General features: G+C 34.3%; 2 protein-coding genes across 2 annotated transcripts; one reads left to right on the top strand and one right to left on the bottom strand.

Annotated features, from left to right (window-relative positions):
- The first annotated feature begins 749 nt into the window (after window positions 1-749).
- LOC102603914 (xylem cysteine proteinase 1-like) lies at window positions 750-3,962 on the top strand. Its single transcript, XM_006342468.2, has 4 exons — window positions 750-1,231; window positions 2,116-2,351; window positions 3,049-3,189; window positions 3,603-3,962. Exons 1-4 carry the CDS (start codon window positions 775-777, stop codon window positions 3,816-3,818), a joined length of 1,050 nt encoding a protein of 349 aa, XP_006342530.1. The 5' UTR covers window positions 750-774; the 3' UTR covers window positions 3,819-3,962.
- A 160-nt stretch (window positions 3,963-4,122) lies between these two features.
- Window positions 4,123-10,578, bottom strand: LOC102603582 (AT-hook motif nuclear-localized protein 18-like). The gene is made up of 9 exons (XM_006342467.2): window positions 10,225-10,578; window positions 7,465-7,517; window positions 6,868-6,999; window positions 6,157-6,318; window positions 5,810-5,876; window positions 5,653-5,705; window positions 5,342-5,473; window positions 4,948-5,109; window positions 4,123-4,544 (listed from the first exon to the last, which is right to left on the bottom strand). Exons 1-9 carry the CDS (start codon window positions 10,301-10,303, stop codon window positions 4,404-4,406), a joined length of 981 nt encoding a protein of 326 aa, XP_006342529.1. The 5' UTR covers window positions 10,304-10,578; the 3' UTR covers window positions 4,123-4,403.
- Window positions 10,579-11,160: the final 582 nt, after the last annotated feature.

Raw genomic sequence — 11,160 nt, 5'->3', positions numbered from 1 at the left:
GTTACGTTCATCATGTAGTACTGAATATAATAGCAATGCAACAATAATAGGGGTGGTTTCCCATGAAAACATGATGATCCGTCTAATCTGATCCATTCTAAGTTTTGACGGATCATTAATCCGTTCATTTATAAATTCAACATGCCTTGATTTTCCGCCCAAATTAATTAAGTCTATTTAAAAATTGAATTGACTTGGCTAAGTATGTAATCTAAACTGATCAATGAGAAATCTTATAAAAAATATTAATGTAATTTTTTTTTGATATATTATATATAATTACAATAAAGAAATATAAATTTGTTTATTAGTTTTGTTTGGTAATTAAACATATTATAAAAAAAAAACAAATTAAAATTTGGAAAAATTGATCACATTAGGAAAAGACTCTTTATTCAGTTCATCTCAGCTCAAATAACTTTTGGAAAAAATTGACGACCCATTTATTAACACCTCCCATTTTAACCCGTCCTATTATAATTCAACCCAAACCATCCATTTGCCATCATAAAATTTTAGCATAAAATCACATATGTTTAATGAGAAGTTGAATCTTTAATCCAAAGCTAACAAAAAAAAAGCACCATGCTTTAAGTCTCCTATTACTACTACTCCATATACTACTAAGTATATACAATTAATATTACTATATTGCACAAAACTTAGCTTTGAAGCAAATTTATCAAGAATTTTACCCCTTATATAAACTCATTAATTCCCCCCTATTTCTTCATTCATCTCAACACCTCTCTATTACTACTAATCAAATACAAAATGGCTTCAAAATTCTCATTTCTGGTCCTATTTCCCATTTTATTACTATCTCTCATGTCACGCGCAACATTTGCGCGTGACTTCTCAATCGTGGGATATTCCCCCGATGACTTGAATAGCATCGATAACATCATCAATCTCTTCGAGACGTGGATGGAGAAACACAACAAGATTTACAAGAGCATTGAAGAGAAATTGCATAGATTTGAGATATTTAGAGATAATTTGAAACATATTGATGAGAGGAACAATATTGTTAGTAATTATTGGCTTGGTTTGAATGAATTTGCTGATTTAAGCCATGATGAATTCAAGAAAATGTATTTAGGACTCAACGTTCAAAATGAAAAGAGATCAAATGATGAATTTATTTATAGTGATTTTGTGGATTTGCCCAAGTCTGTTGATTGGAGAAAAAAGGGTGCTGTGACTGATGTCAAGAATCAAGGCTCATGTGGTAAGTTAATTATAAGGGGCTATTTTTAGTGTTAACAACTTTAAGGGTATTTCAGTCATTTTAACAGATAAGCGTTTATCGATCCTTTTTTTACCAAACACTTCAATTAATCCTTTATTTTCAAATTCATAGATTTTAAGAGTATTTTAGTCATTTTAACAAACAAAAAAAAAGTGTTTAGACACTCTTTTTTCTTTACCAACCACTTCAATTAATCCTTTATTTTCAAATTCATAGATTTTAAGGGTATTTTAGTCATTTTAACAAAAAAACGTTTAGACACTTTTTTCTTTTTTACCAAACACGTCAATTAATCCTTTATTTTCAAATTCATAGATTTCTATATTGCATCAAACTCTTTAAAAATATCTTCAGGTGTGTGCAGATCCTCCAAAACCAATATATTTTTGGGGGTTTGGATGCGATGATATTTTTATAAGGTCCAAGCAACATAGAAAAACGTATTTATCAACACTTTTTTTTCGTCAAACAAATCAATTACTTTACTTTCATTTTTAATACATCCAAACACTTATTAATCCTTATTTTCATATTTACATATACAGAAAAGAGTCATATTTATCCCTCTACTATCGAAAATAAGCTATATATGTCATATGTTACACTATTTTCAACAAATATACCTTACAATCAGAGGTGGAGCTAGGTGGGGGTCCGTGGATTCGGATGAACATGAACCTAATACCTTTAATTTTTCGTAGACTCTGTATTTGTACTAGAAAATTAAATAAATATATGTGTATTAACTTATGAACCCCTAACAAAATTGATTGATGGTTCCGTGGTAAAGAAAGGATGAGTTCGAACCCCTCAAAAAGCCACGTGTCATGCTCTTATTGACGAAATTATGTTGAGTTTTGCAGGTAGTTGTTGGGCGTTTTCAACGGTAGCGGCAGTAGAGGGAATAAACCAAATAAAAACAGGGAATTTGACATCTTTGTCTGAACAAGAGTTGATTGATTGTGACACAAAATACAATAGTGGTTGCAATGGTGGCCTTATGGATTATGCTTTTCAATTTATTGTTTCACAAGGTGGTCTTCACAAAGAGGATGACTATCCTTACCTCATGGAGGAAGGCACTTGTGATGAAAAAAGAGTAAGTACTCAATAATCTAATAATGGTATTCCTAGCTATGTTGCTCGCAGAGTCGGAGTCAGAATTTTAAGTTTATGAATTCAATTTTATTATTGAACACATACTTAATGAACTTTCTTGTACAAATATAGGGTCTAAGGAAAAATTAATGATCTTGTTCCAACTTATACCTAATAGTTTTGCTCCTCTTTGCTTGGATCCTTAGATCCTCCAAAAGTAGTTCATTTTATAAAGGATATTCTGACACGAGTAGAACAATATTTTTGGAGGATCTAAGCAAACGCACATAGCTTTTATGAGTATTTCAAACCTGAACGCTCGTGAAGTTCAATTCCTGGATCTGCCTCTAGCTATGTTACTCAAATCCTTTAAAATGTTGTTAGATGTGTGTCAGTCACTACAACAAAAACAGCTTTTAGCGGCAATAAATATACACATTAACAAAGAGTGATAAAGCCTTTACTATCATTAGTTAATTGTCATTTGATCCAGTATCGCTATAGGCTTTAGAGACATTTACAAAGAGTGCTAAATGGAGCTAAAAATATGTTTTTAACGGCAATTAAGCTATTGCCATTAATTAATTTTCGCTAAAGATCATTTTTGATATAGTTTGAATTCTTCAGAAGTTATTTATTTTTGAAGGATCCGATATCGATACTAGAATTCTTAAATTGAAATGTGATATTGTTTTCAGGATGAAAGTGAAGTGGTGACAATAGATGGTTACCATGATGTACCTGCCAATGATGAACTAAGTCTCTTGAAAGCTCTTGCTAACCAACCTTTGAGTATTGCCATTGAGGCTTCTGGTAGAGATTTCCAATTCTACAAAGGGGTAAACTTCCTTTTTGCTCTCTTTTTTGTGTGTTTGGCATGACGGAAAATGTTTTCTTAGAAAATAAGTCGTTTTTTGGTGTTTGATTGTCAGAAAATACTTTTCGAGGTAAACATTATCCGACCTAAAGAGGAGAAGTTACTTCCCTCACTATTGGTCGGAAGTCGTTTTACTTTACAATTATCTCTAACTCTAAATATCGGAATATATTTTTGTGTAAATACGTGATTTTCTAGAAAAATGACTTTCATCGTACCAAAACATATATACCCTTAACTATAAATAGAATCTTTTAAGATTGTTTGTAATACTATGAGTACTCTAAAATGATCTTTTACATAAATAGTCAGTCAGATTCACTGTTTACTTTTTCTAGTCGATATACTGAGTAAACACCGGAATTATGGGTGTAGGGTGTGTTTGATGGACATTGTGGAACAGCATTGGATCATGGAGTGGCAGCAGTTGGATATGGATCCACAAAGGGGTTGGATTACATCATTGTCAAGAATTCTTGGGGGGCAAAATGGGGAGAAAAAGGTTTCATTAGGATGAAGAGAAATATTGGTAAAGCTGAAGGCCTTTGTGGAATCTACAAAATGGCTTCTTTCCCTACCAAAAATAAGTGAAAACATATTGTGTTTTTTTTTCTTTTCTATTTGTTGAATGTTGTTTCATTTGTTGTTTGAGCATTATGTTGTATTTTGTTAAGGAACTATCCAATGTATTCTTCAAAGAAATTATATACTACATTCCCTCGGTTTCATTTTATATGTCTTAATTTGACCAGACACGAAGACTTCTGAGTGAATCTTATGACATTAAACTAACTAAAGATGTATGTATTACTACACCAAATGCTCTTTGAATCATGTATCTTAAATATGTCGCATGAATATAGAGTGACATTCTTTTTGAAACAGACTAAAAATGAAAGTATAACACGTAAATTCAAGGAGACATTATAAGAGTTAGTTAAATAAGTACAGAAAAGCCAAACTCATGTCCAATGATATATAAAACACAAAAAGTTAAAAGTAACAAGGCAGAAAATGCAGAATACCTAAGGTAGGTAAAATTTGTCTATGGTCCTTATTTCTGCACAACTACTATTACACCAATGTAAATAACAACAATCTACTCATAGTCGACGAGGAGTTCAATCGTTCAGAAAAGAGAGCGGATAATCGTTCATGCTTGAGATTCCTTGCAGATTATCGTTTACGGTTCCCTGACCTCTTTCCTTTAGGGTGGCCAGCTAGCTCACTGGGCAATCCACTTTGCATGCCACGTGACGGAACAACAAATTTGGGATTCATCGGAGCAGCAGGTGCAGCGAAACTATATACAATAACCTGGAACATAAGCCATTCAATTAGTGCCTGGATACAAGATACTAAATGTATAACTTTATCAAAATGCAAAAAGAAGATATTGAATATGTTAATCTGCTTCCTGCGTGCATTTGCCAGAATGGTTTCTTCCGAAGGAAAGAGGCGTTCATAGGTAACGAGAGTGATATATACTCTTAACACTTAATAGGATTCTGATCGTCCTGTTTAGGCTTTACTTGACAAACAAAATATCCGAACCTTTTCAAAACCCAGAAGAATCAAGTAGAGAAGAGAGAATACAGGAACCCCTGGCAACCAAATCCACGTAAATTTGAACTTCATAATCCCAACTAATAGTGAATTGCGAGAAATGCCTAAAAGATAGAACACATGCTACATATTTGGAACTTATGAGAAGACGAACCTCAACTGGTGATGCAGCTATTAGATCACCCGACACAGCACCACCAAAAGTCCGTTGATCAGATCCAGTCAACGATACACTAAATCCACCCATTCTGCTCTGTGGATCGCCATTTTCAAATGGCAGAAACGAACCAGATAAAGTCTGTATTTTGAACAGTCCCTACAGGAGGAAAAGATCAAGAGCAGATTTTTATCAGCAGATCTGTGAATTCTAGAAGAGAAAATCAACAAGTAATTTCGGGCACAAAATGAAGTTGAAATCAAAGAATAGGATTAAAATCCATATGAATTGTGGATTCTAGAAATAATAGTACAAAACGTATCTCTCGAGTAAAACGATGAAAAATGGAACAATAAATGCTAAAACAAGTAAAATATATTCAGACGTTAACCTCATAAGTCGCCTCTCCTCCGGACGCATCAGCTTGAAATACAGTCACATTCGATAATTCACCAGTCGCTGACATGATACAAACAGCCCTTGGACTACTGTGAATAAATGACACTATTTTTGATGACACATCCTGAAAATCAGATAATAAGGATTAGTAAGATATTGTCCGTGACTCCCAACCAAGTTAACTTCTACCGGATTTTATGAATTATTATAGCAAAACTAATATGGAATAGTTGCAATTCGAAACATAAGAATGTTTGCTGGCTATATAGCATTCAAAGGAAATACAAAGGATAAAGAGGTAACCTCTCCTGTTTTCACAGTGATAATATGTTGTGCGACTCCAGATCCTATCGATCCTGCAATCAGAAAATGAAGGTGAGAAGTTCTATCGATGTGCGACATGTACTCAATCTTCCCACTCCACCCACCCCAAAAAAAGAAACCAGAAAAATGAAGTTACTTGGTATCTGTTGTTGGTTGGTAGTGGTAGGTACCTGACCATTTGCAACGAACTCACCTACAATTATCTGGAATAAAAGCCATTAAATTAGTGCCACGTAAGTAAACAAATTCTGTGTCACACGGGCAACCTAGATAAACAAATGGTAGTGTGAACATAAGTACTATATACATCTCATAATCAACGGATTACTCGCATACCTAGACCAGCTTCACTAATTACCATTTAACACTAAATCCATGAAAGACGGATAATGTTGATTCTGATTTTCCTGTTTAGTACTATAACACTAAAAGATTGAATATATGTTGCATAAATCGATCTTTGAAACTTATGAGAAGGCAAACCTGGATAGGTGATGCAGCAGTTAGAACACCCGTCACAGAACCACCAAAAACCCAACCATCAGGTTTAGCTAATGAGACACTTAATCCACCTGTTCTGCTCCGTTGACTGCCAATTTCAGACAGCAGAAATGAACCAGATAGAGACACTATCACAAACTGTCCCTACAGGAGGAAAAGAAAAGCACTCAACACTATAATAATGCAAAAAGAGTGATGCCGAAGAGCAGATTTTTATCAACAGATCTGTGAATTCTAGACGAGACAATCAACTAGTATTTTCACGCACAAAATGCAGTTCAAATCAAAGAATAAGATTAAAAATCCATACGAACATACCTCTCGAGTAAAATGATTTAAAAAGGTTATATTGCCCTCTCAACTAAGGAAAATGCCCTTGTAATTAGTATGTACTAAACAAGAGCCGAGTTAAATCTTACAGTACAAGCAGAGGTGTCAAAAGTGAAAAGCATAGAAAGTCACCACAATCTATTGAAGCTTTCAGCGCAAGCTGTAAAGCACAATTCAAGTGTGGGCTTAGTGAAGAAAAAAGGTGCTAATAATTTTTTTAAAATAAGAAGAAAGTAGTGCAGGAATAAACATAGAAAGGGATATTAATTATTTGGACAAAAGAACTGAAAAATAGTAATTAGCTGAAATATGTGAGATGGAACATGAAAAGCTAATACAAATAAAATATATTCAGACGTATACCTCAAAGGTCGTAGCTCCTTCGGACGTGTCATCTTTTATTAGAGACACGTTTGATAATACACCAGTAGCTGATAGGACACAAACATCCCTTGGACAATTTTGAGTAAATGACAGTACTTTTGATGCCACATCCTGAAAATCAGATAATAAGGATTAGAAATACAAAATATAATGACCTGCAACTTAAGGAGCCGTTTGTCCATGGAAATTTTTTCTTTTCAAATTCTTTTTTTTCGTTTGGTTATACATTACACTGATTTTTTAAAGATTAGAAGCACATTTTCACAATCTATTTTTCATGTCAGTAATATAAGTCTTTTACCAAAGTGAATTGTTATCACTAGTAAATTTTTGGCCATCATTTGAGAGTAGGTCATCTATTGATATTGTTTTTTCATAACTCTTTTCCTAAAATATTTTCCGCGACTGCCAGTTGACTACCAAGTCAGCTTCTACCAAATTTCAGAATTATTGACAGCAAAACTAATATGGAATAGTTGTATTTCGAGACATAAGAACGATTGTTGGCTATTTCCAAGTTCAATAAGAAATTAAATGTTCTTCAAGCCAAAGAAAAGATAAGGATAAAGAGGTAACCTCTCCTATTTCCACTTCGATAATCTGAGGTGGGAATCCAAATCCTGTTGAACCTGCAATCAGAAAATGACACTGAGAAGTTCTATTGATGATGCCTGATGGTGGATGAAACCACACAGGATAATTTATTATACAGAGCAAGTGGAATATATATTCAATCTCCCCACCACCCATCCCAAAAAAAAGAATTCAAAAAAGAAGAAGAATGAAAAAAAAGAACAAGAAAATCAGCATTCATCTTTTATTACATAAAATCCACGATCATTCATGAACATGTTAGATCAATTAATTCAACAGGGAAGAAATTTCTAATATAAATTTCGGAAACGAAGGAATCAGTTGCACAACTCTTATGGCAAAAGAGTAACAATATACCATTGTAATACTAGAAGTGGGGTCTAGGGAAGGTAGAGTTTACGCACACCTCAGTGTTTTGGACAGCGAAAGGCAACAAGGGCATGCCTCACCACAAGGCGAGCCGCTCGCCTTTTTGAAGTGTGGGGTAAATTAATACCAAAAAATTAAAATATTAATATCATATATAAATAATTCAAATCTCAATAGCAATAGCAATAACAAATTAGCAAATACTTCAATACAAAAATTGAAAAATAGATAGTACATACTAAAGTGTAGAACTTGATTGAGAAAAAAACAAAACACAAGCCAAAATAGTGAGGAAAAAAAAAACAGAGGTAGAAGTAACGTCCGATGAAGAAGAAGGAAAAATAAACAGAGGAAGAAGAAAAGAAGAAATACGTATTGGATTGGAGTCGCCGGAAAAATTCTGGCTGGTCGCCGGAGATGTCTAGTCGAGCCGACTAGTTGGAGTCGCAATTTAAGAGTGCAACTGTGCAAATTTGGAAAGAAAACCTTAAAACTACCTTTTAACTTTTCAAATACCCTAAATTGGTTGCCTTTTTTTTTTAAGAAAATACAAAAGGTGACGCCTTTGTCGCCATGGCGTCACCTTTTGAAGATCGCCTCGCCACAAAGCTAATAGGCGATGAAGATTTGCCTTGCCTCTCACCATTGGCGATCACCTTCACAACACTAGACCTTACCTCTACCTTATAGAGATAGAGAGGTTGTTTTTGATAGATTTTCGGCTTAAAATAAAGCTACTCTTAAGGCTATAAATTCAAAAAGGGAACTCCTATGAAATTGGCAATAAATTCAAAAAAGATGTTGACATTCGTAAACATACATAGAACCGTCGCAGCAGTTCCGCCATAGCTGTTTGTATTTTGATTGCTAACATTATATATATATATATATAAGCAAGGATCCCTACTGAGCAAAAAGAATTTACAGGGATCTATTGAGTCTATCATGTAATTTGTCTCTAATTTAATTTCTTTACACCAAAAATTAAACTAAATACAACTTGTCTTGATCTTTTGTGATGAATCTACTAACCTTCAAAAGTACCAACATTTCTTCCTGTCCAAATTGACCATATACGAGCTCCCACCATAATTGATTCGAGTGCCAAAAAGAGGCACTTTGTATTCAACAATGCCTATTAAACCAAACGTGTCAGACTAATGGGGTCACATACGTTTATATAGGTAGGCTAGGAATTCTTAGGCAAAAATTTTAAACCTAGGGACTTCTTCGTAAAATATGGTTGCCCTAGGGACTACTAATAAAACATTTCTTTCCATTAAGGGAACTTCTGTCAAAAGAGGGTACAGATGACAAATTTGTAGACGGCGAGGGTATAAATGACCGCATAGTATATGAAGAGTAAATCTAGCTATTAAATGGTCAAAATTACCCTTCAACTTTCATTTAATAGCTAGATTTACTCTTTGTTATACTATGCGGTCATTTATACCCTTGCCATCTACAAATTTGCCATCCATACCTCTTTTGACAGAAAACCATATTTTACGAAGAAGTCCCTAGGGTTAAAAGTTTTGCCTAAGAATTCCTAGCCTACCTATATAAACGCATTGACCCCATTAGTCTGGCACGTACACTCGGTTTAATAGGCATTGCTGTGTAAAAAGTGTCTCTTTTCGACACTTGAATCAATTATGGTGGCAGCTCGTATATGGTCAATTTGCACATAAAGAAATGTTGGTACTTTTGAAGGTTAGTAGATTCATCACAAAAGATCAAGACGAGTTGTATTTAGTTTAACTTTTGGAGTAAAGGAATTAAATTAGACACAAGTTTCATGATAGACTCGATAGATCCCTGTAAATTCTTTTTGGTCAGACATATGTATACATGTGTATACATGTCAACATCCTTCAATAAACAACTACGGCGGAACCGCGGCAACGGCTCTACATATGTATACAAGTCACCATCCTTCAATAAACAACTACGGCGGAACCGCGGCAACGGCTCTACATATGTATATATGTCAACATCCTTCTATAATTTATAGTAAATTTCATAGGAGTTCCCTTTTTAAATTTATTGCCTTAAAAGTTGCTTTATTTTAAGCTGAAGGTCTATCAGAAACAATTTCTCTATCTGTATGAGGTAGGGTTAGGGTCTACTTACACTCTTCCCTCCACAAACCTCAGTTGTGGGATTACATCGGGTATGTTATTACTTTTTTGCCTTCAAAGTTACACAACTAATTCTTCGTTTCCGAAATTTATATCAGAAATTTAAGCCCTGTTGAACTAATTGATCTAACATTTTCATGAATGCTCATGGATTGTATGTAATAGAATTCTATAACACATGAAAAGTTCAGATAAATAAACCAATTTCAATAACCATTAAAAAAAAAGTTACCTGGTAATTGTTGCTCGTTGCTCGGTGGATGTGTGCCAAAGCTGGCTCTGACACCACGGTTATCAGATAAAAAACCCATTAAGAAGTTGGTCAAGTTTGCCAAAATTCTCAATTTGTTGCTCTTTTGCTGAAACCAGGAGGTATCTATCTGGGTTTCTTCACAGAAAGAGTTTGAGCAGTTGCCGGAATAACTGGCTATTGGGATCGCCGGGAGGATCGTCGGCGCCGGACGGCGAAGCAGACGGATTGAAATCTACAAAACGGAAATTGCAGCCGCAGAGCTAAAACCCTCACAAAGCTCGTTTAGTGTTTAACTTTTTTCTAAATTAAGCTAATTACTTACTTACCTACAGGCTAGTTTGTAAAATTATAAATTTTATCAGATTTTGATATGTTTAGACATGTTCGGATGCATGTATCTTGGGAATTATGGAGTCTTGATACATTGTATCTGAGTGGATTCACATGTATCATCTTGCTCGTTTTCCTCCCATCTTGTTTGACACTCTTCGATGTATCTATATTCTAGATACATGTGAATCACAACAAATACATATATCTAGTGTAATTCACATGTATTTAGGAAACAGATGGACAAATCTCGATTGTATCTATTGGAAAAAAAAACAAGTATCTAGGTGTATCTCATGCTCTCGAGGAAGAGGTTTGGACATGAGCGGGGGTGTCGAAGAGAAATGTAATACGTCAATGAGAGATGAGAATTTTTGGACTCCGTATAAAGTTGGGGCAATCATCCATCAATTGAACTAGTTTTTGAGGCTAAGATAGACCTAATTGACATATATAGTCCTAAAATAATGGTACTCCCATTTATGTTGCTTGCAAAGACTGAGCTAGAATTTTAATTGCTCAAATCCTTCAAAAGTAGTGTCAGATTGTTAAAACCCTCCATAAGTAGTTCATTTTATAAAGAAT

The sequence above is a fragment of the Solanum tuberosum genome, unplaced genomic scaffold (genome assembly GCF_000226075.1).
Source record: "Solanum tuberosum cultivar DM 1-3 516 R44 unplaced genomic scaffold, SolTub_3.0 scf00034, whole genome shotgun sequence".
In the NCBI taxonomy this organism is placed as follows: domain Eukaryota; kingdom Viridiplantae; phylum Streptophyta; class Magnoliopsida; order Solanales; family Solanaceae; genus Solanum; species Solanum tuberosum.
The sequence above is the reverse complement of the archived record's forward strand: the minus strand, read 5'-3'. Positions and strand labels throughout refer to the sequence as shown.

What these genes read in the sequence shown, in the direction of transcription:
- LOC102603582 (XM_006342467.2), bottom strand. Translation starts at nt 10,303, where the DNA reads ATGGGTTTTTTATCTGATAACCGTGGTGTCAGAGCCAGCTTTGGCACA. An exon ending in CTGCTGCATCACCTATCCAG is followed by an intron (nt 5,877 to 6,156) that starts GTTTGCCTTCTC and finishes CTTTTATTCCAG; the next exon opens with ATAATTGTAGGTGAGTTCGT. An exon ending in GAGGAGAGGCGACTTATGAG is followed by an intron (nt 5,110 to 5,341) that starts GTTAACGTCTGA and finishes TTCCTCCTGTAG; the next exon opens with GGACTGTTCAAAATACAGAC.
- LOC102603914 (XM_006342468.2), top strand. Translation starts at nt 775, where the DNA reads ATGGCTTCAAAATTCTCATTTCTGGTCCTATTTCCCATTTTATTACTA. An exon ending in GCACTTGTGATGAAAAAAGA is followed by an intron (nt 2,352 to 3,048) that starts GTAAGTACTCAA and finishes TATTGTTTTCAG; the next exon opens with GATGAAAGTGAAGTGGTGAC. An exon ending in ATTTCCAATTCTACAAAGGG is followed by an intron (nt 3,190 to 3,602) that starts GTAAACTTCCTT and finishes TTATGGGTGTAG; the next exon opens with GGTGTGTTTGATGGACATTG.